The sequence below is a fragment of the Coregonus clupeaformis genome, unplaced genomic scaffold, assembly GCF_020615455.1.
Source record: "Coregonus clupeaformis isolate EN_2021a unplaced genomic scaffold, ASM2061545v1 scaf0282, whole genome shotgun sequence".
NCBI lineage: Eukaryota > Metazoa > Chordata > Actinopteri > Salmoniformes > Salmonidae > Coregonus > Coregonus clupeaformis.
Window position 1 is genome coordinate 157,460 of NW_025533737.1, and position 27,977 is coordinate 185,436.

General features: G+C 41.1%; 3 protein-coding genes across 4 annotated transcripts in view; 2 read left to right on the forward strand and 1 right to left on the reverse strand.

Annotated features, from left to right (window-relative positions):
* The window catches only part of LOC123484358 (disintegrin and metalloproteinase domain-containing protein 11-like), a 53,117-nt gene extending 48,903 nt beyond the window's left edge, over positions 1 to 4,214 (forward strand). For both annotated transcript variants that reach the window (XM_045214597.1, XM_045214598.1), the window contains one exon: positions 138 to 4,214. In XM_045214597.1, the coding sequence (XP_045070532.1) occupies positions 138 to 153 (16 nt within the window). In that variant the 3' untranslated portion in view covers positions 154 to 4,214. The remainder of the gene's footprint in view (positions 1 to 137) is intronic.
* Positions 4,201 to 12,317, reverse strand: LOC123484362 (endoplasmic reticulum protein SC65-like). The gene is made up of 7 exons (XM_045214602.1): positions 11,706 to 12,317; positions 8,690 to 8,839; positions 8,276 to 8,453; positions 5,872 to 6,000; positions 5,577 to 5,722; positions 4,650 to 4,733; positions 4,201 to 4,393 (listed from the first exon to the last, which is right to left on the reverse strand). The coding sequence occupies exons 1-7, from the start codon at positions 12,177 to 12,179 to the stop codon at positions 4,259 to 4,261; spliced, it is 1,296 nt and encodes a 431-aa protein (XP_045070537.1). The 5' UTR covers positions 12,180 to 12,317; the 3' UTR covers positions 4,201 to 4,258.
* A 2,173-nt stretch (positions 12,318 to 14,490) lies between these two features.
* On the forward strand, positions 14,491 to 27,954 carry LOC123484361 (peptidyl-prolyl cis-trans isomerase FKBP10-like). Its single transcript, XM_045214601.1, has 10 exons — positions 14,491 to 14,944; positions 15,539 to 15,684; positions 16,174 to 16,363; positions 19,117 to 19,262; positions 21,964 to 22,153; positions 22,543 to 22,688; positions 23,274 to 23,463; positions 23,712 to 23,854; positions 26,577 to 26,740; positions 27,183 to 27,954. The coding sequence occupies exons 1-10, from the start codon at positions 14,754 to 14,756 to the stop codon at positions 27,366 to 27,368; spliced, it is 1,692 nt and encodes a 563-aa protein (XP_045070536.1). The 5' UTR covers positions 14,491 to 14,753; the 3' UTR covers positions 27,369 to 27,954.
* Positions 27,955 to 27,977: the final 23 nt, after the last annotated feature.

Sequence of the window (27,977 nt, forward strand, 5' to 3'; positions counted from 1 at the left end):
CTTTGGGCAGTGGGCTCTCTGTCTTTGACACAGTGTATAGGCCTACTTACACTGTGATGTATTCTGTTTCTTTTAACTTCTCACTCTTCTTCTTTCCTTCTCCCTCGCTTTCTCTTCCTCTCCTCTTTTCTTTCTAGATCTGGAGGGGGATGAAACATCTGTCCATTTGCTGTCCTGTCTTCCTTGCACGGTGTCCTATCCACTTTGAGGAGAAATATCAAAGATGTCTTCCATTCTCTTAAACTACAACTCTCACAATTCTCCCTGTCACGGTTCCTTTCCTTTTCATTTTCTGTATTTCCTGTCAATCTTCCATCCACAGACGTCTCACCTTTTGCCTTTGGTAGGTTTAACCTGAAATACATTCCCTGAAACCCTGTCAGACAATGACCACCCATTGTCACATAGAACATACATTTGTGTTTTGTCACTATGTTGTGTGTGGCATATCTTCAATGTAACAGTTACTATTTCATAATCGGCCTTCCGATACCATCCTAAGTTTGTCCCCATTGACTTGCCATAGCTTTGTTTTTCTATAATAACGTTTGAGGATGTTAGAAACTTGACCAAGCTGACCAGGACATGTATACTCTCCATACAAGTGCTTTTCCTGAAGTTATATCAGTTTGACTTACTCTTTCCTGCCATTTAGTCTTTTCTACTGGACGATGACATCTTTAAAAAAGATTGTCTGTGACGAGGGAAGAAGGATGAATCTGATACTGATATCTATGTAGGGTTGCTAGTGAGCTTCTATCACTAGTTGCAATGTACTAGTGGGGTAGTTCCAAAATCTGACAATAAATACCATACATCCTACAACAACCATGTAGTAGGCTGTATGGTAAAAAATTAAATAAAAAAACATAACATATATGGGACCCAGCGGGCAAAGCTGGTTGAACTTATGGCATTACAACCTGAACAGACATGTTGACAGTTTTTCCCGCTGTGTTGGTCATACAATACGTCTGGTCTCCAAAGACAGTTATCGTAGCTCTTTGGGTAGTGATAGTGAACTGCAAGCAGCAAATGGAAAAAAATGTTTTTTTTCTCCATTAGAAATTAGGGCATGGTTGGTTAATTGTGTACTCCGCTTAGCTAGGCATTTATATTAACATTCCATAATAACATAGAAGAAGAAGAAGAATTTATATTAATCTATTGTGCTGCTCTTCAGTATCGATCAGTAATCTAGCGTTAATCAATTATCCAACATAATATGCATAAACAAATGAATGTATAGCTCAACCTTGTGAGTGGGTGAATGCTTGTCGCATCTCCGTGTCGACATCAAGAGTACATTTGTGCGGAGATGGCTACCTAGCTAGATAAAATAGACTATTGCACAGACACATTCAGATGTCAAATGTGTATTGTACTGTATATTATGTAATCCATATAGAGATTGAGTGTGAATACAGTTATGCTGAATATGGGTGCTTTAGTACATAATATATATTCTAGGCGCTCACATGTTTTCGACAGCTGGGACATAGTTGTAGCTGCTCAAATGAAAGCACAAGTTTGTGAGTGTGGACTCAAACCTTTCCTCTTTTTCTGTATCCTGCATCCATGGGAGATTCTGTATAAGCAAGAAGTTTAGACATTTGAACTTCATTACTATGGTATTTGTATTTACATTGACAGACTGTAAGTATTTAATTGAATAGAAATTGAACGAGAAAGTCAAATCAAGGAGCCCTTTGATTAAAGGGATAGTGCACTCAATTTGAGTGAAATTTGCCTTTACCTAGAATCTGTTGACTACTTTCAAGGGGAGATGAGCTTGAATAAGAAAAACTGTGGTAGCTTGTGTGTGCCGCTGTCTCACTCCTTCCTCTCAGTACCTATGAAAGAGGATTGTTGTAGGTTCAGAGTGTATTCTTCGTGTCACGGAACACAGACCTGCCACTCCATTAAAGGGACAGATAATTTTTTAAGTTACACTGCCAGCCTAAAGTAGAATCAAGTAAACTTGAACTCTATTTAATCTGTATTTCTGTGTATTCAAAAATGTTAGTCAAGAATGGACATTTCAGGAAGCTTACCACCACAGTCTACATACTCTTGTTGTTCACCTCCTCAAAGGATATCGCAAACAATTGTAAGCTTTTAGACTTAGAATGTAAATATTTCTGGTGTATAAAACAATTCGTATGACCTTAACATTTTTGAATACCATGGCCTGTTGGTATTCTTGTGGAGGTGTCTCTGTCGTATTGTTATTGTATAGTTGCCATTGACTAATGTTGGGGAGTTCGCTGAATGAAAATGAAGCCTGAGCCTGTTCTCAGGATCTTCCTCTTGCCTTTAGTTATTTTATATGTTTAATGTAGGCTGTTTGTTCAAACTCTGGGTTGCTTAATAGGCTACCGTGTCTTTTGGCCACTATACCTGGCCAATTTGGGATTTTTTAATGTAGATATTTTACATTCCAAGGGTAAGATGACAAAATAGCCTTTAAAAGTTGAACCTGGACAACTTACCATGCCACTGTCGATGAAAACACCTACCGGGAACAGACTACATCTTAATATCTATCATCCTGTCTGAAAGAGTAACTGTAGACATGACTGGTTCTGTCATCATTTGTTGCTGGCCTTTAGTGTGCTTTGTACATCCTGACACAGCTTCCCTAAGATCTGCCTTGGAGGCCAGTGAACCTTTTCTCAGTCCAACAGGATACTCAGAGTGCTCTTTACAGGGTTTAATGCTCTTTTTGTAGAAATAAGAGAATGCCGGTTGATATTAAAGTTATCCCTATGTAAGATTCCTAATAGTTACACCAAGCCTCCAGGTTAAGTCTGGCTTTACAGTTAAAATGATACAGTATGTGGTCGAGCCAATGGGTAATTGGGAAATTGTGATATAATGACGTATGTCATTAAATAGGCTTGCCAGTTCAAATATACTGCCACATATTTTGCCCTGTTCCTATTCAGGGAACTTGTTCACACTAGTGTTTCTTGGTAACCGTACATCCCTAAAAGTGTGTTATGTGTAAACAGGATAGGGATATAGAAAATAAATTATGAATGCTGGAATTTTTTTGATTTTATTTCTGTTTTCCCTTTACACTGACACAAAATTACCCTTTTTCTCAGGCTACTATCCGTTATGCTGTTAGATAGAGTAGCTATGTAGATTTAGCAGAGCTTTGTCTAAACTATATTATGGAAGTGATCAAATATGATGATTTGTTTGTTGTTTTGGGACCATTAATACACTGAGCACTGTGTTATCGGAAATTCTTGAATTTAGTAGACCGTTTAGGAGTAGACCCCACCAAAAAATTGGGAGTTGACCAAAAGACTGCTTTGGGTTTGACCAAAAGACTGCTTTGGGGTTAATTCAAAGGTAGTTTCGGGGTTGACCAAAAACCTGTTTCAGGGTTGACCAGAAATGTGTGAACAATATCCTTGTTAGCACAACATTTTAAGCGAAAATACTTGCTGTCCTTCTAGTGGAGACAGATTAATACAGGCGATTGGTTGACATTAATGAAGAGATAATAGCCAAATGGCCCTCTGTCATCCAAATGTTTGATCTCTTTAGTCTAATTTCTGGTTTTGAATTTGACCCCCACACAGTCTTGGCAGTCTTACCAACCCTCCTGAGTAGAGCACTTAACAGCCTTTGTATGAGTGGAATAGCATCGACTGTACATATAAACATAATCTATGTGTATGTACAAATCCATTTGTATTTGTACATAGGCATTAATTTGACTTGTATAATATATGCAGAGGTATACATAAAACCATTTATATTGGACTGACCTATCAAATACCAGTGTACTTTGATAACCTGCAGTATCTTTAAATAGCAGACTTGAAACCCAACAGTGCAAATTTGTACATTTTGTGTATAATCAGCTTAACTGTGCATTGCTTCCTGACCTAGTGTTTCCAGGTTACGTATTGCATGTAAATTATATAGAATAATGTCGCTTTGAGGTTATTTACTTTTGGTTTACTGTTTAGGACTTGAGTTCGACTTATCCTTTTTTTCATGTGTGTTGTGTGCAAATTCTGGAGCTTTTATTTTTTTTAAACCTCCCTGCAACTGTATATTTGAATCATAGTTCTGGAACAGATATCGATTATTGACTTCATATATTTTTAAAGACCTAATAGGAGCAGGTGATAACATTTAACTTATTCAATGATGAGAAAATGGGGAAGAGAAATAAAATTGAAGTGTGAAAACATTGTCTTTCTTTTTTATTCAACATTTAGTCAAGAACAAATCCTTAGGAGTCACCAACGTCCCCTTTAGCTTTGGGCTGTGACCATCTAGCCAGGATTGACTCCTGATAGTCTCCAAGCCCTTCAAACTCAACATCAGGGGAGTCCTCCATGGCAACTTCCTCTAGACCCAAAAAGTCCTGTAAAACAAGGTCCACACACAACCGATACTGTGAGTTAAGGTATGTGTCTATGTTTGTGTTATCAATCGTAAGGTTATATACAACCTTTTTAAAGGGGAATTCAAATGCCCTGTTGTGCCTGCAACCCTACGACTCAGTGCAAGACATTTAAAGAAGAGATAATCTTATTATGTTATAGCGTTATAGGCACAATATGAAATTATGATTTCCCATTGAAGTTCCCCTTTAATTACCTTAAACTGCATTATCCTACCTCATCATCAGACTGCAAGTAGTTCTCTGCAAATGCCAGCATCTGTTTTAGCAAGGTGGTATGGTTGTAGTACCTCAATGCTTCCTGTTGAAATGGAGCCAAATCATTCTTTCATGTTCACTTTGGACACAATCTGCAAGCCGAGTTTTACCTTTCCATAAAGCTTGTTAGCCTCAATTTCTTGCATTTTTCAATGAATCACTGCCCCCCCAAAAAACTCAAGCATAACAATTACGAATTTGAAGTATCTACAGACTGAATTACTTCACATCTTTGTGATTTGGTATTTTCCACATAATGCCTGAGTCGAGGCAAACAGTGTTTATGATCTTATGTACAGAGTGGAGGCCTGCGCTAAGCATTTGCATTCCTAGTTCACCATGGTGATTTCGGACAGAGCAGGGGATTGTCCAAGTCTGGGATTCCCATTACAGGGCTGTGCTAGGTCGGAGACAGAAGCGGAAGGCCTAATTCCAAATAAATCCCTAGCTGCCTATGTATTTCCTTCCTGTCTCTGAAGTTACTAGTCCAATTCCATTTCTCCCCAAAGTGTGCACTCATTTACTCCCACGTTTGGTTTTGGGGAAGCCTAGGAGCGCTACAGGTTGTAACAAAACAAGCGCAAAATCCTACCAAATCCCATAGTTGAGAAGGCTGGATTAGTGAAAGCAGTTTAATAGAAAGCACCTTGCTTTCACTTATCCAAATATATACGGATCAGTAACTACCTCAATGAAGGCTAGCAGGAAGGATGCATTGGCTATCTATTTCAATTGGTCTTTCTGTGATTCCTCGCAATCTATCTCCTCGCCTCCCATTCAGCCATATTGGAGTAGGTCCTTCGTCCCTCCCTTCAGACTTTAAAGAAAGCGGTGAGTTGAGAGGATGTGAGGAATATCGAAAAGATGAATAGAGCCATTCTCTCACCACTCTGGGTGTGAAGCTGTGGTCATCCAGGCCCCACTGCTCTCTGTAAGACTGGTAGTATAACATGTTCTGCCTCATGACCTTGTCCTCAGGGTCAAAGAGCACGTAGCTGGACGCACAGGGGACCGCACTGCGGGCATCATTTACTGTATTGAGAGGAGAAGAACAACTTGTCCTTTATTTGGCCATATTTGGACTCCCTTCGTTTAGTCCTGATACATAGGATTGACATTATTGTTAATCAAAGTAAGATAGTGGATAATATATACATTATGTGACTATGGTTGGTACTTACACTTATAATAAGCAAATTGCAGGTAGTGGTACATAGTGGCCACGAATTTCTCCACAAAGTAGCCACCAACATTTGGCATTAGGTTTTCCTCACACTTCACCTCGCATCTCAGTGCATCAACATAGGCATCTGTGAAAGAAAGAAGCAAAATTAGTTCGATTTAGTCCTAATAGTCATTCAAAATCATGGTACATAACTAATTCAACCAGAATTGAGCCTACTCCTGGGTTTATATAATCTGGGTCTGTTTAGCCAGCCCTGAGTGCCAAATATAAGCAACCTTTGACTGTGACTGACCCTGGCCTCCCTGAGGGACCACCATCTCTGGCACCTTAATTTAAAACCACTCTCACATTCATAGACAGAGCTATGGATGCAAGGACTGACCATCCATGATATAAAAAGTATAGTTTTAACCATGGTTTGAGGCTATACAGTGTTTGTTTGCAATTACATTGTATACAAACAATGGAGCATTACAGGCTTATATGTTGGATTATGATGTGGTACGACAATAACCTCATGAGACATTTAGAAGATATACTCTTCAAGAATCAATAGGTATATATCATTAATTTAAAAGTCTAAAAATCAATGTAGCAATTGCAGATTGCCCCTTTTTAAAGAGCTTTTCTTCCATTTCCAGATTCTAAGATTGGAACTTTGTTTGGCCCAGACTTTGTTTTGGAAATACAGTGAGGGACAAAAGTATTTGATCCCTTGCTGATTTTGTACGTTTGCCCACTGACAAAGACATAATCAGTCTATAATTTTAATGGTACGTTTATTTGAACAGTGAGAGACAGAATAACAACAACAAAATCCAGAAGAATGCATGTCAAAAATGTTATAAATTGATTTGCATTTTAATGAGGGAAATAAGTATTTGACCCCTCTGCAAAACATGACTTAATACTTGGTTGCAAAACCCTTGTTGGCAATCACAGAGGTCAGACGTTTCTTGTAGTTGGCCACCAGGTTTGCACACATCTCAGGAGGGATTTTGTTCCACTCCTCTTTGCAGATCTTCTCCAAGTCATTAAGGTTTCGAGCCTGACGTTTGGCAACTCGAACCTTCAACTCCCTCCACAGATTTTCTATGGGATTAAGGTCTGGAGACTGGCTAGGCCACTCCAGGACCTTAATGTGCTTCTTCTTGAGCCACTCCTTTGTTGCCTTTGCCGTGTGTTTTGGGTCATTGTCATGCTGGAATACCCACCCACGACCCATTTTCAATGCCCTGGCTGAGGGAAGGAGGTTCTCACCCAAGATTTGACGGTACATGGCCCCGTCCATCGTCCCTTTGATGCGGTGAAGTTGTCCTGTCCCCTTAGCAGAAAAACACATGTTTCCACCTCCATGTTTGACGGTGGGGATGGTGTTGTTGGGGTCATAGGCAGCATTCCTCCTCCTCCAAACACGGCGAGTTGAGTTGATGCCAAAGAGCTCAATTATGGTCTCATCTGACCACAACACTTTCACCCAGTTCTCCTCTGAATCATTCAGATGTTTATTGGCAAACTTCAGAAGGGCCTGTATATGTGCTTTCTTGAGCAGGGGGACCTTGTGGGCGCTGCAGGATTTCAGTCCTTCACGGCATAGTGTGTTACCAATTGTTTTCTTGGTGACTATGGTCCCAGCTGCCTTGAGATCATTGACAAGATCCTCCCGTGTAGTTCTGGGCTGATTCCTCATGATCATTGCAACTCCACGAGGTGAGATCTTGAATGGAGCCCCAGGCCAAGGGAGATTGACAGTTATTTTGTGTTTCTTCCATTTGCGAATAATCGCACCAACTGTTGTCACCTTCTCACCAAGCTGCTTGGCGATGGTCTTGTAGCCCATTCCAGCCTTGTGTAGGTCTACAATCTTGTCCCTGACATCCTTGGAGAGCTCTTTGGTCTTGGCCATGATGGAGAGTTTGGAATCTGATTGATTGCTTCTGTGGACAGGTGTCTTTTATACAGGTAACAAACTGAGATTAGGAGCACTCCCTTTAAGAGTGTGCTCCTAATCTCAGCTTGTTACCTGTATAAAAGACACCTGGGAGCTAGAAATCTTTCTGATTGAGAGGGGGTCAAATACTTATTTCCCTCATTAAAATGCAAATCAATTTATAACATTTTTTACATGCGTTTTTCTGGATTTTTTTGTTGTTATTCTGTCTCTCACTGTTCAAATAAACCTACCATTAAAATTATGGACTGATCATTTCTTTGTCAGTGGGCAAACGTACAAAATCAGCAGGGGATCAAATACTTTTTACCCTCACTGTAGAACACTCAGCCTGTCTTTTTTTTACAAATCAAACATGAATATTGCACATTCTTCTTCTAAGGAACCCTGGTTTTACCTGGGTCTGCCTTCAGTGTATTTGGGTCTTAGTGAGGCAGAAGTAGCCTACCTGCCAGTGTGGGGTACAGGTCTTTAGTTTGGGGGAGGTCGGCGTCGCAGGCCCCCTGGCACATGGCCTGACACAGGCTGTAGTGCTGGAGGTACTGGCTGAGGGTCTGCTCCATGTGACTGATACTGCTGCTGAAGTCTCCCGAGTTGAACAAGGTGACCGCTTTCAGGAAGCTAACCTGGGGGTGACAGGGTAGTGTGGATGTCAGGGTTGGGGGTCAGTTTCATTTCATTTTAGTTAATTCAGGAAGTAAACTGAAATGTGGAATTACATGAATTGATACCAACCCCTGATGACAGAGTACTGTGAATATTAGTTAACCTGTGGTGACAGGGTATTGTGGATTGATATTAGGTTGGAGTCAGATTGTAGTGAATTTTTGTAGTACGTTTTCCACCTATCCTTTATGCTCACCTCATAGGGACGTTCCTCGTGGTCAATGAGATGGCCCTCCAAGTCAAACTCTATTTTGTGTTGGTTCATGTGCTGTGTCATGACAGGGTCCTCTGGGTTTCTCTGTAGATAGGTGTGGGCCGACGCCAGTGCTTTCTGCAGGTCATCCATCTGGGAGAAACACAACACAGGCTAAGCAGTGAGGCAGGTGGTAAGGCCCTGTTGGAATACTCTTAAAATGCATCCTTCCTTCAAGTTATCACTGATCTGACATAAGACAATTGGTGATAGCAATGCTGTAGATTAGAAAGCTTGCTAACATCAATCCAGTCATGTCAGATCAATGATTACTTCAAGGGAGGGAGGAAAAATACATTTTTAAGAGTATTCCAACAGCAGAGGGACAGATACTGCATGTAGACAGGGGAATCTCAATTGTCCAAAGCGGTTTCCTCTCTTTGTATCTTTTCCATGATTGGAACTGATGTGATGTGTGGCAGGACTTTGGGCTACTTTGAGCTGTCTAGTACTTTCAAGATCTGTGATGGGTTTGCTTTAGACCAGTGGTCACCAACCTTTTCTGAGTCGAGATCACTTTTGCAGTCAAAAAGCAAGCCGAGATCTACCGCTCAGATTTGTTTTTAAACATGACTTAAAAAATTTACATTAACCTAATAAAAACAGTTCTGTAGGAATGAGGTTTGTGCAGTAGAGTTTCCGAGTTGGATGATTGTTCAAAGCGATTTTCCCCAGTCGGATCTCGTTTTTTCCCCAAGTTCCCAGTTGTCTTGAACGCTTGGAAGTCGAAGTCTGAGATTGCCAAGTTCCCAGTTGTTTTGAACATGTCATTAGTCTCAGCTGAGAGAGGGAGAGAGCATCAGAGGGTCTGCCTCTCACGGTCCCTGCTCTCTCCTTCCTTTTCTCTGGTGAGACTGACCAGAGAGAGGGAAACTCGGGTCGCACCGCATATGCCCCGGGCACAAATTAATGTTGTTCCTATGACCAGAGAAAGTTAAATACACCTCGATATAAAATAGACATGACAAGCTGCTAATAATAATCCAAACACAGGGCTATTGATACACATGGCTACTCATTCAATGCAGCTGCAGCGAGAGTGGAAGTAGAGAGAAGCGCGTTTCATGTCTTGTAATAGTGTTGAATAAAAAGAGTTGACAGTGCTGAATAAAACTTGGACATGAACTCACTCATAAAACCAGCAGCTCTTTGCTGTTTTCTTTGACAGATCTCTGGTCAGGGTTTTAAAAGTTATGAAATCTCATGTAGGCTAGTAGGCTATCAAACTTTGCTGGGGCCGTGGAAGCTGTAAATAGCGCACCGTGATTTGAGCTATCCGATTCGCCAGCACAGTAGGCACACTGGATTTAGCAACATATCTCGTGGTCTCCGGGTAGGCGGAGTTTGAACCATTTCATTTGTCTGAAGATACAAAATGGAAACGCATTGCTTACCCGGTGCGCAAGGCTTCTGAATCAAGTGCACCTACCGTCAACAGCACAACACAAAAAAGGGAGCGCAAGCATTTATGCCTTTATCGTTGGCTTTTCTACAGAAATGTTTGGTGATTGACTAAGAATGACTCGAAGGCCCGGTTGGCGACCACTGCTTTAGACTTTTGATATGGCACCAGGGATGGTTTATCTCTGAAATATCACAACTTTGAGGGCAAACTGATAATATTCCTTATTTATTCATATATCTTTCCTGCAATTATTGGTGGTTAACAGAACGGGCCCTATTTTCTGCTTGCGGTAAGCAGGCGCAAGTGTCAAACGCACGTTAGTTTGCAATTTCGCCATGTAAAGTCCCCTGTAGCTCAGTTGGTAGAGCATGGCGCTTGCAACGCCAGGTTTGTGGGTTCGTTTCCCACGGGGGGGCAGTATGAAAATGTATGCACTCACTAACTGTAAGTCGCTCTGGATAAGAGCGTCTGCTAAATGACTAAAATGTAAATGTGAAAACTGGCGCATTGGCATTTTCCACCCTTTATGCCAGGTTCGGCAATTTTACCTGCCTAGCATCAGCTCGCTTGCGCTGAGGTGGGGGTGGAAATATTTTAGGTGTGAAGTTAAAAACGTGCGCCAATATGCGAATTTCAGTCAGCCAACAAGGGATATTTAAGACCGACCAAAAACTGGTCTTAGCGGTAAATCAATTTGTTATGGCATTTATTTTGTCAACAAATGCATCTTCCACTTTCCTCTGTTGGACCTAACTGTCAAATTGCGGGAATTCCGATTGCTGTCTGTGGTGCTATATCCACTTGTAGCCTATGTTTGTTTGTTTACCTCTCATGTGGCAAAGTCACTACTGACCATATCAACACTGATGGTAGGCTATAGCTATATACTGGATGCCAACCGCGGTTAAACCTCATCGAAGAGGAAAATAGCTATATACTGTATATTTGGGAGGAGTAACTGTGAGTGGACATTCCCCCCTTCTCTTTATATTCGATATTTTTCCAGCTCCTGTGAAAAGTTTGGATGTGCTTAAAACCATAGTAGTCTACGTTGTCTAAGGCCTAATATAATATGCCCACGGGGAGTAATTATGGTGCCTGTAACTGTATGTAGAAATAGCCTATTTAAAACGAGTTGTTTCGTTTTATTAGAATTTATTTGAGTTATTCACTGTGTTATCAATAGTGAATTTTATCTTGCTTATTAACAACTTTTGGCATTTCCTTGGCTCAGACACAATTCATTTTACAGTAGGCCTTGATCAGTATTAATGCTATGTTAACAATATATTTCCAGATTAAAGCCATGCAATTACTGTTCAAAAACATATTCAGCAAATATGGGATAGGCCTACATTTTTATGTTGTTTCTGTACACTATTTAACAAATAAGGCTATAATGGACTAGTAGGAGTTGATGACAATGCAACACATAAAATACCATATATACAAGCGAACAAATTTTTTGCCATGGGGCACATTCTGATTGGCCAGTGAGGGGTCAAGCCTCAACACACCTTCACCCTGTATTTCTGAGCCCAAAATGTGACTTACCTGGACATGAGCAAAGTACATGTAACGGTAGGGCGACCTATTCTCGAAATCATCCATAACCTCTTTTCTGGGGTAAGGGAGCGAGAGCGCGGGGAAGTGCGTCCTGCACTTTTTCAGGCATGATGCTCGCATCAACACCCGCCAGAAGATCTGCATATCCCCGGTGCCGCTGGCCATGACAGGCTCCGGTAACTGTACATGACTGTCATTACAGTTTAGTATGCAGTATGTCACGCTGTCTTTCAGAAGCCGATGCAGGCGTAAACTTAATTCAATGAATTTGATACAGTCCGTCCAATTTTCTGCAGCATAACTGTCCAAGGCTTGTCCATACGCAGACTCGATTGGCATGAGCTCCTCTTGTGGGAAATTTCTAAAGTTGTAGTTGTCATACTGCGCGACCACTACAGTGGCAATAAAACACAAAGAGATTGAAAACAGAGTTCCTATTACGCGTTGGAGATTGGCGACCATGATAAGTGCATTTATCCAAATTGCGCAATTGTCTCCTCTCTGTCCAATAAAACGGGATTGTGTTTTTCCATTTACTTTCAGGGAGAGGTGGGCTGGCAAACCGCTTAGGGGTCTTGGTGAATTCACGAGTTGGACAGTTGTAGCCCGCGGTATCGGATTTCTAGCGTCATAACGCCCAGCTGTCATATCGGAACATGTTTAGTTGTTAATTTAAAACTCTTTCCACGTGCTTAAAAATCCATGTAGCCTAGTTTACAATTCCATTGGCTGAATGTGAACAAGGGTCTCTTCAGGCTACTGGGCCACTGGAGGTCATTTAGGCTGAGATCAGCTTGTTGGGTGACAGCAGATGGATTAAATAGGACGTATGCCTATCTGTTTAGGATATTTATCAATGTAATTCAACTCAGTCTATCCCTAAGCATAACATTGACTCTACCAAGAGGTCTGGATTTTCATGGTACAGGAGGTAGTGCACTTGCCCTGAATCACTGCAATGGTGGCAGCAGTGGGATAACCCTATAGGAAAAGTCTATATGGACACTCCTGACCTGAAAAACTATACAGTACCAGTCAAAAGTTTGGACACACCTACTCATTCAAGGGGTTTTCTTTATTTTTTACAATTTCTACATTGTAGAATAATACTGAAGACATCAAAACTATGAAATAACACATATGGAATCATGTAGTAACCAAAAAAGTGTTAAATAAATCAAAATATATTTTAGATTCTTCAAAGTAGCCACCCTTTGCCTTGATGACAGCTTTGCACACACGTGGCATTCTCTCAACCAGCTTCATGAGGAATGCTTTTCCAACAGCCTTGAAGGAGTTCCCACATATGCTGAGCACTTGTTGGCTGCTTTTCCTTCACTCTGCGGTCCAACTCATCCCAAACCATCTCAATTGGGTTGAGGTCGGGTGATTGTGGAGGCCAGGTCATCTGATGCAGCACTCCATCACTCTCCTTCTTGGTCAAATAGCCCTTACACAGCCTGGAGGTGTGTTTTGGGTCATTGTCCTGTTGAAAAACAAATGATAGTCCCACTAAGCGCAAACCAGATGGAATGGCGTATCGCTGCAGAATGCTGTGGTAGCCATGCTTGATAAGTGTGCCTTGAATTCTGAATAAGTCATAGACAATGTCACCAGCAAAGCACCCCACACCATCACACCTCCTCCTCCATGCTTCACGTTGGTACCACACATGTGGAGATCATCCGTTCACCTACTCTGCATCTCACAAAGACACAGCGGTTGGAACAAAAAATCTCCAATTCGGACTCATCCAAAGGACAGATTTCCACCGGTCTAATGTCCATTTCTCGTGTTTCTTGGCCCAAGCAAGTGTCTTCTTCTTATTGTTGTCCTTTAGTAATGGTTTCTTTGCAGCAATCGACCATGAAGGCCTGATTCACGCAGTCTCCTCTGAACAGTTGATGTTGATGTGTCTGTTACTTGAACTCTGTGAAGCATTTATTTGGGCTGCAATCTGAGGTGCAGTTAACTCTAATTAACTTTCTGCAGCAGAGGTAACTCTGGGTTTTCCTTTCCTGTGGCGGTCCTCATGAGAGCCAGTTTCATCATAGCACTTGATGGTTTTTGCGACTGCACTTGAAGAAACTTTCAAAGTTCTTGAAATGTTCAGGATTGACTGACCTTCATGTCTTAAAGTAATGTACTGTCATTTCTCTTTGCTTATTTAAGCTGTTCTTGCCATAATATGGACTTGGTCTTTTACCAAATAGGGCTATCTTCTGTATTCCACCCCACAAATTAACAAGGCACACCTGTTAATTGAAATGCATTCCAGGTGACTACCTCATGAAGCTGGTTGAGCGAATGCCAAGAGTGTGCAAAGTTGTCATCAAGGCAAAGGGTGGCTACTTTGAAGAATCTCAAATATAACATATATTTTGATTTGTTTAACACTTTTTTGGTTACTACATGATTCCATATGTGTTATTTCATAGTTTTTATGTTTTCGATATTATTCTACAATGTAGAAAATAGTAATAATAAAGAAAAACCCTTGAATGAGTAGGTGTCCAAACTTTTGACTGGTACTGTATATAATTTCAGAATTGGTTAAAATTAGGTAGAACATTTGATTTTGGTTATTCGTTTTACTAGTCAGGAGTGTCGTTACAGCCTCTCCCTAGCCAATAACTTTAAAACGACACTATGCCTCGAGCCACATGCTCTGACAATGCTCATTGCACATTAGTTTGGCGTTGATTGTTTGAATAGGAGGGACCTAGGGCCACTCACAGTGAAGCCAGTCATAGAACGGCCGCTGCTCCTCTACGCGCTGAGGCTGGGCAAACCCACTGCAAACTGGAGACTGTCCACGTTTACAACATTCCTTGCCAAGAGGGAGAGAAGCCCCCCGCCCGCCTCTTCTTCGGGAAAAGTGCCGTGCAACTCCGTACACAGGGTTTAGTGTAGTGTAGAAACAAGTGAATGAGTGAGTGTTTCAAGACTGATAAAGGCCTATACATTACTTATAGAAATAGTTGAATACTTCATCAAGTTAAAATCCGTTTTTTTCAGGATTCATTCTTATTTATAATGTTTGCAAGCTGTCTTTTACTTTTACTGCTGAAGACGTGGTCGTACGTTGGATGCAATCCCACGATTGGAGATGTAGTCGTGGACAGATATTCGATACCAAAACTTTGTCCCAGAGAAGTTAAAAGTGGGGATTATGTTCGTTATCACTACAATGTGACATTCCAAGATGGAAAAACATTTGATTCGAGGTAAGATACAAATAATAATAATCTTTGTCAAGATTTTGAAGCACTCTGAATAAAATGTGTTGAGGTCCGTTATTTCGTGTCTTTGTCTCTTTTTGTTGATGTAGCCTTTCTTTTGCAAAAATTAGTAACATACCGTGGGCTATTATAATCATCTGTACGCTAGTATATTCTGCAGTCCTGACAAAAGTTCCAGAAGTGCGTTCGTTACATTGTAGCCATCTATCCTAAAATAAAGACAATTATGTTATCATGTATCTGGCTATTATGTATCGGACATATTATTTATATAATAAAGCAAAGGAATTATATGCAAAACATGGAAATTATTTGACTGCAGCTTGTCTATCGTATAGCATAGTTAGCCTACAGGTTTTGCAGAATGGAATGCAATCACGGCCATCTTTTGAAATTGTTACAAACTATAAGCAGTTTAATAAACTAAGGTATTCATTCGCGAAAGGAATAACAATTATTTGAATGCATGAACTTCTATACAAATGAATGCCAAGGAAAATCCTATTGCCCTATTCTTTCTGCATAGGCCTACTATTTTCTGTCTAACTCTGTCATCCTTTCATGTCCTGGCCTGCTCAGCTATGAGAGAGGAGCTGCGTCGGTAGGACAGACAGGCCAGGGCCGGCTCATCGCTGGCATCGACAAAGGGATCCTGGGCATGTGCGTCAACGAGAAGAGAAAAGTCACCGTGCCCCCACACCTTGCCTATGGCAGCCTTGGAGCAGGTAGTCTACACCGAGTCATATCGTTTACTTTACCGTGTAATGTCTTTAAATCAACATAATGAGAGCTAAAATGGCCACCACAGTGGAATTAGGTGATTTCTATTTTACAAAGTTGGTATAATGCATTATGATGCAGTCATAATGCATTGAAATACTTGCCATAAGTGTTTATGAACTGCTTATAATGCCTTAGTATTGTCTTATAATGAACTTGAGTTATTAGCCACTGTATTGCCATATAGGAAAATGAATATGTTGATTTAACATTATAGGGCCTTATAAATGGTTATAACAAGAACAAGTAATGTTACAATATATTCACTGGTAGGCAACTACAGCACCCTCAGATTGAGGCATCATCAAAAAAATAAAAAAAATAAGTCAATAGACATACAAAACATATGTATACATCCAAAAGGCGTAGAAACGTTTTAATCTAATTGTCTATTTGAATGTACTACTGTACATTTACTACTTATCCACTGTCAGGTGATGTGGTCCCTCCTGACAGCACTCTGGTGTTTGACCTGATGCTATTGGACATGTGGAACAAGGCTGACCTGGTCGTGACTGAAACCGTCAGCAGTCCCCAGGACTGCAAACGCTCTGTGAAGCGCACAGACTTTGTGCGATACCATTTCAATGGTACCCTTCTGGACGGGACCCCCTTCGACTCCAGGTGAGTCCACTCCTGGACAGGGAGTGAAAGAGTGAGGGTCAGGGTGGACAGAAATGGTAAGGGTCCCAGTATTAGTGTGGGCTGAATTTCGACCCATAGGATTTATTTTATGAATAAATACATTGTGAAATCAGGGTGACATCTTATTTAAAGGGTACAGACATAAAGACATCATAACTCATCCATAAGCCATACATAACACATGTCAACAACCACAAGTTGACATAGGATGTCTTATGTAGACCGACATAATTGCAATGTACAGTGCCTTCAGAAAGTATTCACACCCCTTGACTTGTTACAACCTGAATTTAAAATGGATTAAATTTAGATTTGTTTGTCACTGGCCTACACACAATACCCCATAATGTCAGTGGAATTATGTTTTTCATTATTTTTTTAAACAAATTAATAAAACATGAAGTGCGAAATGTCTTGAGTCAATAAGTATTCAACCCTTTTGTTATGGCAAGCCTAAATAAGTTCAGGAGTGAACATTTGCTTAACGAGTCACATAATAAGTTGCATGGACTCACTCTGTGTGCAATAATAGTGTTTAACATGATTTTTGAATGACTACCTTATCTCTGTACCACACACATACAATTATCTGTAAGGTCCCTCAGTCGAGCAGTGAATTTCAAACACAGATTCAACCACAAATACCAGGGATGTTTTCCAATGCCTCGCAAAGAAGGGCACCTATTGGTAGATGGGTAGAAAAAAAATCTGACATTGAATATCCCATTGAGCATGGTGAAGTTATTAATTCACATTTGGATGGTGTATCAATACACCCAGTCACTACAAAGATACAGGCGTCCTTCCTAACTCAGTTGCCGGAGAGGAAGGAAACCGCTCAGGGGTTTCACCATAAAGGCCAATGGTGACTTTAAAACAGTTAGAGTTTAGTGGCTGTGATAGGAGAAAACTGAGGATGGATCAACAACATTGTAGTTACTCCACAATACTAACCTAATTGACAGAGTGAAAAGAAGGAAGCCTGTAGGAAAAAATAATATTACAAACCTTGGAAAAATCCTAGAGAAAAAAATCTTTAGGTTATAGTATTGTGGTGGCAGCATCATGTTATGGGTATGCTTGTCATCAGCAGGTACTAGGGAGTTAGTCAGGATCAAAATAAATATGAGAGCAAAGTCCAGGAAAAAAAGTTAGAGGAAAATCCTCCTCAGTCTTCTGGAAACCTAACCCTGGGATAGAGTTTTCTTTTCATCAAGACAATTACACACATTTTTATGCCAAAGACACACCAGATTGGCTTTCCAAGAGATGTTGAGTGTTCCTTAGTGGTCTAGTCTCAGTCCTGACTTAAATTTGCTTGAAAATCAGAGACAAGGTTTGAATATTGCTGTCCATCAATGATTCCCAACCAAATTGAATGAGCTTGATCAATTTTGACAAAATCAATTGATACATGTTGCCCCTAAGAGTTGTGCAAAGTTGGTAGAATCCTATTCCAAATAATTCACAGCTGTAATGGCAGCCAAAGGTGCTTCCACCAAGTATTAACTATGGGGCGTGGAGACTTATCCAATTATGATATTTAAGTTTTATCATTTTTTTCTTAATTTTGAAAATGTTCTATAACTGTCTCACTTTGAAAATGTGGAGTAGGTTGTGTAGATCTGTATTGGGAAAAAATAATGTAATCCTTTTTTTAGATGTAATTATAAGGCAGCAAAATGTGGAAAAAAGTTCAAGGGGGTGTAGACTTTCTATGTTGGCATAAACATCCTATGTCAACTTGAAGTTGTTGACGTTTGATACTGTGACATAATGAAAACACCAACTTGTGGTTGTTATGTCCTTATGTCGATACCTACATTTGGCCACTGTTGTAGCCTACTGAAACTCATAAAACTAAATCGCTATGCTGAAACTAACCAGTGTGGCATCATCTGACAACAAACGACTAAATTACTAACAATGATTTGCTGCTACTTGTAGCTGTGATTTATTTCACGTCATGACGTTGCCTGGAAACCCGATATTAAATTGCATGGAATTCTTCGTCGGGCAGAAATGAGCGTTTGAATCTGGAAGGTTTCCTCTCACAACCTCTACAAGCCAGAATGTTGAATAAAATGATATTTGAACGTACTTTACCGGTTGTCCGTGCGGTTGGTCCTTTTAGCGGTAGGAATGTGAGACAATATATCCACAGGAAAGTATAATTACATAAACTTTTCAAAGCGGTGGTGGTGCGTTCAGATTTTTACCACCTGAAGCATGCGCATAAAATAAAAATACATGCACGAGACACATGCATACTTGCGGAGCTCATGCACATGTTTACATGGTTCTGCGCATGCTTAAAGTGAAATAAATCTGAACTCACTACCAGCGCTTTGACAAGTTTATGTAATTATACTTTCCTGTGGATATATTGTCTCAGATTACTAGCACCAAAATAACCAACCGCGCGGACAACCGGTAAAGTACTTTATTAAACATTCTTGCTTGTAGAGGTCGTGAGAGAAAACGTTCCTGATTCAAACACTCATTTCTGGCAATTTAGAATTATATGCAATTCAACGTCAGGTTTCCAGGCTAATAATGAAGATTAATGTTTCCGAATATCACACACACACACAACCCTGAAGTCAACTGAACTCCCGTCCAAATAACAGTCCTCTCTGTGTGTGTGTGTGTTTGTACCGTGTTATCCAGGTGTGTGTTAAGAGGGGGAGGATGTGTGTATTTGACTTTGCGCTTGTATGAGCCCCACGTAGCTACAACAAGGGGCAGACTCACGACAGCCTGGTGGGGGAGGGCTGGCTGATCAAAGGCATGGACGAGGGCCTACTGGGCATGTGCGTGGGGGAGACCAGAAACATAATTATTCCACCCTTCCTGGCCTATGGAGAGAAAGGATCTGGTGAGTACAAGAATAGAAGGAGGGGATACAGTTATACTAGAGAGGTGGGAGTGGGGTGGGATTATTCATGTTTTCTTTTTACCCGGGTCGTATTCATTAGGCAACTAACTGAAGAAAGAGGGAGGGTCTGAAACAGGGAGGGACTACCTGGACTTGTCCAATAAGAAATGCTCGTTTTAGTTTGCCGTTGCAAACCGTTTTACTACGGTGTGTCTGATGAATATAAAGTAAGTAGTCTTGCAGTAGCCTTGGCTTGTGCGAGCCGGAACACCTCATAGGAGCAGGAGCCTATTTCTTGTTTCTGCAGGGTGAGGCAGCTTGATGTATAGTACACCCCCTGGACAGGACGCTAGTCTATCACAGGTCCAATTTTCACAGTCTTTCGTATGACTCGGCCGATTGAACGCCAACCTTCCAATCTCAGGGCGGACACTAACCACAAGGCCACAAATGAATATGACCCTGGTTAAATTTACCACCTGTTTTTCTAAACTGGTAAGAAATAATTAAAAAAATGGATTGTGTTGAAGGGTTTAATTGATTCCTCTATCTGTTTTAATCAGCATTGACATCTCTCTACCTATAGGTCCACATAAATAGTCTGAAAAACAGTCTGTAAACAGCAGTCAGACTCAGTGATCCCTCCATGTGTGTACTGTATGTCGTATTTGACACCTGTTTGATTGATCTGGTTGGTTTATTGAATAACACCCAGTCTATATGTATCAAAGTCCAGACAGACTGCTTCTATGTAAGCAATGTTGGAATGCATTTATGCCGCATTTCCACTGAAGATTTACCCCAGTGTTTTACCCAGGGCCTTGCCTTAGCTTGGAGCCAAGGCAAGGCCCTGGGTACTTTTCAGCTGTCATTTACATAACAATGGCTAACTGTGAACTTTAACACCTTCTCACAAAGCAACAGACTTGAATGATACAGAGGTTGTTGATTATGCTCACCACAAATCTTGAAAAATGTTTTAAAAAAGGATAATCTTTGTAAATTATATCATACATAGTCTTTAATGTCACACTCCTTTTTAAAATACTATACCTTTTTTTCCTTTTCTTTCTTTATATTCCAAAAACCAAAAACAAACTTATATATACAGTACGAACGACAACTTACAGACACATACAATGCCTACATCTCATCAGCCCAGGCACGCCGGCTCACACCCCAATCCCTAATGCCTGCATTGTTTGCCACTTGGTCTTAAATTGTACCAATTTGTTTTTCTCAGTCGCCCATTCTATTTCAATAATTAAATAATTAATCATTAGATTTTTCCATTGTGCCAATGATGTAATATTGATTGACTTCCAAGTTTTTAGTATCATTTTTTTCCCAAATGAGTGATGAGAAAAGAATAATCCAGCCCATTGGGTATCTCACTACACCCCCATATGTCATGTCTTGAAAAATGTAGACAGATGGATTAAAAGTATGTTTATATTGTAATACTATTGACAGCCAACTTTCTAGCTCCACCCACAACTTCCGAATGTTATAACATTCCCCAAAAAGCATGGATTATTGAGTCATTATTAGTTTTACATTTGAGACATGACTCTGCTGTTGTGCTGTAGAATTTGTGAATTTTGTCTCTTGTATAATACATTCTATACATTAGTTTATACTGGATTAAGCGTACATTTTCGTTAACTGTAATTTTGTTAGTTATACTCCAACTTTCCCTCCATCTTATGCCAACATCAGTTCTTTTTAAATCTTGGTTCCAATAGTTTATATTTGTTTCTAAAAGATTGTCAGTTGGATATGCTCTCTGTAGGTTTGTTTCCTATCATATGAACAAGGTTACTCTGATGTCCAAAAGATTTCAAATCGAAATTTCATGATATATAACTTTTAAGTTGCATGTATTTGAAACTATCTACATCGGTCAGTCCAAAATTACTTTTTAATTCTGTCATGGAAATAAATGTATTTCCTGTTACCAAGTCATTACGGTTTCCATGCCTTTAGTTTTCCATGTGGGCCAATTTATCGATGAATTCTGAAGAGCTAACCAAGGATTATTCCATAAGGCTTCTAGGGAGTGATATTGGTTTTTGTAAAATATGTTTCATTTTCTTCCATATCGTTATAGTGTTCTTAACTATACATTTGTTAATGTTAGTGTCACACTCCTGATGGAAACACAAAAACACTAGAGCTCACATTAACATAAAACACTGGTGACACCCTGGTGTGGGGGTAAGTCTAATTGGAAAAGTACCATTACCATATTTATTTATTTTATTTATTTTATTTCACCTTTATTTAACCAGGTAAACCAGTTGAGAACAAGTTCTCATTTACAACTGCGACCTGGCCAAGATAAAGCAAAGCAGTGCGATAAAAAACAACAACACAGAGTTACATATGGGGTAAAACAAAACAAAGTCAAAAATACAACAGAAATACATATAATATACAGTGTGCAAATTTAGCAAGTTATGGAGGTAAGGCAATAAAATAGGCTATAGTGCAAAATAATTACAATTAGTATTAACACTGGAATGATAGATGTGCAAGAGATGATGTGCAAATATGCGCATGTTCAGTGCTGTTTCATTGTTTGGTGTTTACAGCCTTCAATCAGCATTGATTCCTCTGCCCACGGATTGATTTAGACGATCAGACAGACATACTGTTACTCTGTACAGCCTTTTTGACTGACTGCTTCTATCTCTTTCAGGTAAAGAGATCCCGTCCCAGGCCACCCTGGTGTTTAATGTCCTCCTGGCTGACCTACACAACCCCAAGGATGACATCACCGTGGAGAACCAGGTGATGCCCGAGTCATGCGTGCGCAAGTCTGTAGCCGGGGACTACATGCGTTACCACTACAACGGAACCTTCCTCAATGGGGTCACCTTTGACACCAGGTGAGCAATTTAATTTTACCTTTATTTAACTAGGCAAGTCAGTTAAGAACAAATTCTAATTTACAATGACGGCCTACACCGGCCAAACCCAGACGACGCTGGGCCAATTGTGCGCCGCCCTATGGGACTCCCAATCACGGCCGGTTGTGATACAGCCTGGAATCGAACCAGGGGGTCTGTAGTGACGCCTCAAGCACTGAGATGCAGTGCCTTAGACCGCTGCGCCACTCGGGAGCCCAGCATGTCCAGTTGTCATGCGCTGCGTCTCAGTAGTCTAAAATGGCATAATGTAAGACTGAAAATACTTATTTAATGATGACTGTTCTTTTAAGCATATGTTGACAACGTCTGTCATTGCTTGTCATATTGAATCCCTCCTCTCCCTACAGCTACCGGCGGAACAACACATACAACACCTACATTGGGATGGGCTACGTGATCTCTGGCATGGACAAGGGCCTGCAGGGGGTGTGCATCGGGGAGAGAAGGAGGGTCACCCTGCCCCCCCACATGGCCTATGGAGAGCAGGGAGCAGGTGTGGCTTAGTCCAGGGCAGTTTGAGGGGCATCTTTTATTGGTAGTTACAGTAGATTAGTTAGGTAGTTAGCTTTTATGGTAGTTAGTGGTCAGGGTTGTAAGCATCTCAAATATGATAATTGTTATTTCCTGGTTGAAAATACAATCTACACAGGACCTTCTAATCACCAGGTTTGCATGGGCGGGAGTTTCGGCTTGCCTGATGACATCATTGCTTGAGAAATAGTTTATTGCTAAAAAGCAGTTTCTGTCCATTTTAATGGAAACTATTACCGTAAGGTACTTCATTGTAACCCAGAAATTATTTGATATTGATATAGAAATGGCTACATTGGGCCTTTAAATCCAATTTGTGTGGGAAGACACCTTAAATGTAGGATTTATTATGTATAATTATGAAGTCCATACCTGTGTGAAATATGTATAAATATGATTAATTTGGTCTAAAATGTAACAGATAGCCCAATAGCTAGCTATAATTTAGGCACAACATTATATATAAAATTATACAATACATTATTCTACAGTGTGGTTTGTATTACTGACTGAGGCCCAGTTTGACCTCTCCGTCTTGCCGTAACAGGGAAGGATATCCCAGGCTCGGCCGTGCTGGTCTTCGACATCCATGTCATCGACTTCCACAACCCCAAGGACACTGTGGAGGTCCATGTGACCCACAAGCCTGAGGTGTGTAACTTGACGAGCGATGTGGACGATCTAATCCACTACCACTACAACTGCTCTCTGCTGGACGGCACCCGACTCTTCTCCTCGTGAGTACATTGACCAGGGTCGTGTTCATTAGGCACCAATAGGAAGAAAACAGATTTGAAACCCTCATGTGGATCCTTTTGTATTGACGGTCTAATTAATTTGTGGTGTACTTCATTTTGATTATATCTTATCTCTAAAACGGCCGTCGTTGAAAAGGAAATACAGATTGAAGACAATGCAGTTGACAGACATGCTCCATATGTCGTTTTGACGCTCCCTTACCTGTTCGTATGTCCCTTGTGCTCAGGAGTGACTACGACAACCTGCAGGACACGGTGCTGGGGGCGGACAAAGTGATTGACGGTCTGGACGAGAGTCTGAGGGGCATGTGTGTGGGTGAGAGGAGGACTGTCATCATCCCCCCCCACCTGGGCCACGGAGAGAAAGGGGGTGAGAAAGACATTCACCATCAGGGGAGGACAGGGCCACAATACAATACAAACAATACGCTTCCCTCAACTAAGAATGCACCAGTGGGAGTATAATAGTGCAATCACATACCGATCATCCCCATATTATATAGTACATGCAATATTATGTAAATTCATACAAGAAAATCACAGTGGTGTAGACCTGGGCCAAATATATTCAAATACTTGGGCCGCTCTTGATTTGGTTTGCCTGGTATAATGGAACCAATTTAATTGTCCCAAAAAGTGCAAACGCCAAGCTAAATCAAGTGCATGATTTGGCATGGGCCCTCAGATCCTCAAAAAGTTCTACAGCTGCACCATTGAGAGCATCTTGACTGGCTGCATCACCGCTTGGTATGGCAATGGATTGGCATCCGACAGCAAAGGCGCTACAGAGCGTAGTGAGTACGGCCCAGTACTTCACTGGGGCCGAGCTCCCTGCCATCCAGGACCTCTATACCAGGCGGTGTTCAGAGGAAGGACATAAAAATGGTCAAAGACTCCAGCTCCCAAGTCATAGACTGATCTCTCTGCTGCCGCACTGCAATCGGTACCGATGCACCAAGTCTGGAACCAACAGGATCCTTAACAGCTTCTACCCCCAAGCCATAAGACTGCTAAATAGTTAACCAAATAGCTACCCGCTTAGTCACTTTACCCCTACCTATACCTACATACAGTGGGGAAAAAAGTATTTAGTCAGCCACCAATTGTGCAAGTTCTCCCACTTAAAAAGATGAGAGGCCTGTAATTTTCATCATAGGTACACGTCAACTATGGATTTTTAACTAAGGATTTTTAACGAATTTATTTGCAAATTATGGTGGAAAATAAGTATTTGGTCAATAACAAAAGTTTCTCAATACTTTGTTATATACCCTTTGTTGGCAATGACACAGGTCAAACGTTTTCTGTAAGTCTTCACAAGGTTTTCACACACTGTTGCTGGTATTTTGGCCCATTCCTCCATGCAGATCTCCTCTAGAGCAGTGATGTTTTGGGGCTGTCGCTGGGCAACACGGACTTTCAACTCCCCTCCAAATATTTTCTATGGGGTTGAGATCTGGAGACTGGCTAGGCCACTCCAGGACCTTGAAATGCTTCTTACGAAGCCACTCCTTCGTTGCCCGGGCGGTGTGTTTGGGATCATTGTCATGCTGAAAGACCCAGCCACATTTCATCTTCAATGCCCTTGCTGATGGAAGGAGGTTTTCACTCAAAATCTCACGATACATGGCCCCATTCATTCTTTCCTTTACATGGATCAGTCGTCCTGGTCCCTTTGCAGAAAAACAGCCCCAAAGCATGATGTTTCCACCCCCATGCTTCATAGTAGGTGTGGTGTTCTTTGGATGCAACTCAGCATTCTTTGTCCTCCAAACACGACGAGTTGAGTTTTTACCAAAAAGTTCTATTTTGGTTTCATCTGACCATATGACATTCTCCCAATCCTCTTCTGGATCATCCAAATGCACTCTAGCAAACTTCAGACGGGCCTGGACATGTACTGGCTTAAGCAGGGGGACACGTCTGGCACTGCAGGATTTGAGTCCCTGGCGGCGTAGTGTGTTACTGATGGTAGGCTTTGTTACTTTGGTCCCAGCTCTCTGCAGGTCATTCACTAGGTCCCCCCGTGTGGTTCTGGGATTTGTGATCATTTTGACCCCACGGGGTGAGATCTTGCGTGGAGCCCCAGATCGAGGGAGATTATCAGTGGTCTTGTATGTCTTCCATTTCCTAATAATTGCTCCCACAGTTGATTTCTTCAAACCAAGCTGCTTACCTATTGCAGATTCAGTCTTCCCAGCCTGGGGAAGGTCTACAATTTGGTTTCTGGTGTCCTTTGACAGCTCTTTGGTCTTGGCCATAGTGGAGTTTGGAGTGTGACTGTTTGAGGTTGTGGACAGGTGTCTTTTATACTGATAACAAGTTCAAACAGGTGCCATTAATACAGGTAACGAGTGGAGGACAGAGGAGCCTCTTAAAGAAGAAGTTACAGGTCTGTGAGAGCCAGAAATCTTGCTTGTTTGTAGGTGACCAAATACTTATTTTCCACCATCATTTGCAAATAAATTCATAAAAAATCCTACAATGTGATTTTCTGGATTTTTTCCCCTCAATTTGTCTGTCATAGTTGACGTGTACCTATGATGAAAATTACAGGCCTCTCTCATCTTTTTAAGTGGGAGAACTTGCACAATTGGTGGCTGACTAAATACTTTTTTCCTCCACTGTATCTACCTCAATTACCTCCTACCCCAGCACATCAACTTGGTACTGGTACCCTGTGTATACAGCCAAGTTATAGTTACTCATTGTGTTATTTTTTCTCTCTCTGCATTGTTGGGAAGGGCACGTAAGCATTTCACTATTAGTCTACACCTGGGTTCCATGTGTTTGATACCGTTCCATTTCAATTATTTTAAAGTGACACCAGTCTGCACTAGTGAGACTCATGCATAAAGGCGTTTCAGGTTCAGGTCATACTTTACTGTAGTCCCACTTATGCATGTATTCATAAAGACTTTATAACAGCTGCATTGACGTTAGAACTGAAAGATGTTATGTTTTATGTAGCTGTTATAAAGACTAAGAATGCATACTTAAGAGGGGGCTACAGTAAAGTATTACCCAGGGACACATACCGTACCAGTGTTGCTCTTTCACACTCACTCAATGTCTCTCTTCCTCTCCTCCAGCCACTGGTGTGCCAGGCAGTGCAGTGCTTCACTTTGAACTGGAGCTGATGGACCTGCAGAAAGGAGTGCCGGAGGGCTACCTGTTTGTGTGGGTGGAGGACGCCCCGCTGGAGCTCTTCCAGGCCCTGGACATAAACCAGAACGGAGAGGTGCCCATAGAGGAGGTATGCTCTCTACCGCACAGCTGGAATAGACTAGTAGAAAATAGATGGATCAAACCAGTTTGGCTAATATTGATGGGAGTTATAAAGTACCGTCTACTCCATTGAAGTGCAATAGAGTTTTCCAGTCCCAGTTCAATGACATTCGTTTTATAGCTCTTGATAACGGCATACGCTGGTTTAGTGCACGCCTGCACGGTGTCACACTTGTCCCAAGTAGTTGCATTAATTAGGAGTTGACTGTACACGAACACCCATCCTTTTGAAGATTACAATGTTTGATTGGGATCTCATATGCTATTTAGCGACCTATTTAGTCAAACAAACTGCTTCTGCAAACATGTTCGTATAAAACAACGGTCAAACTGTCATTTGTCACGATTCACACTAAACATGGCTGTAACTCCTCTTCACACCTCTCTCTTTTCTCTCTATATTCATCCAGTTTGGAGAGTTCATCATGCTGCAGGTGGCGGAGGGTAAAGGTCGTATGAAGCCAGGGATGGACCCTGACGAGATCATTGCTGACATGTTCAGGAACCAGGACCGCAACAAGGATGGGGTCATCGTCGCTGAGGAGCTCAAATTGAAGGTGGAGGAGGACAAAGAGAGAATGCACGAGGAGTTGTGATGAGGAGTGCACACACATTGGTTGTGTTCGAGAATATACATTTTGTGCAGTAATTGGTCACTGACTGAGCAAACTGACTGATCTACAAATAATCATGAGTAGTTATTTAGGACAAAGTCATTTGTAGATCAGTCCCCTCGCACACACACTAGTTCCAATCATCCGCCGTCGCCCCGAAGTGTGCACTTGTTCACTTGTCCTCGTGGATTTATAATATAAAGCATTGGATTGGAGTGAACAAGTGCACATTTCGGTGACAAGGGTAGATCTACTCGAATATTCTCGAGAATCGGACCACAGCCTCTCTCTCTCAGGGACGGACCACACACACCTAAACATATTCCAAGAGAGACCTTTTTTTATACAGTGAAATGTTGTTTTATTCAGTGATACCTTAACAGGTGCCATACATTTTAGATGGTGGGTAAATAAGTCTTACAAGAGTAATAGTTCTGTGTTGCATGATTTGGTCATGTTTGATAAAGTGCTAAAAAAATTATTGCGTTGACAAATCGACCTACCAAACCAGCACCTTATGTTCCTGATCTGATGTTTACACCAATAAAACATTTTTTTGAAAAAGAAACATTTTTTTTTTTTTTGCAGGAT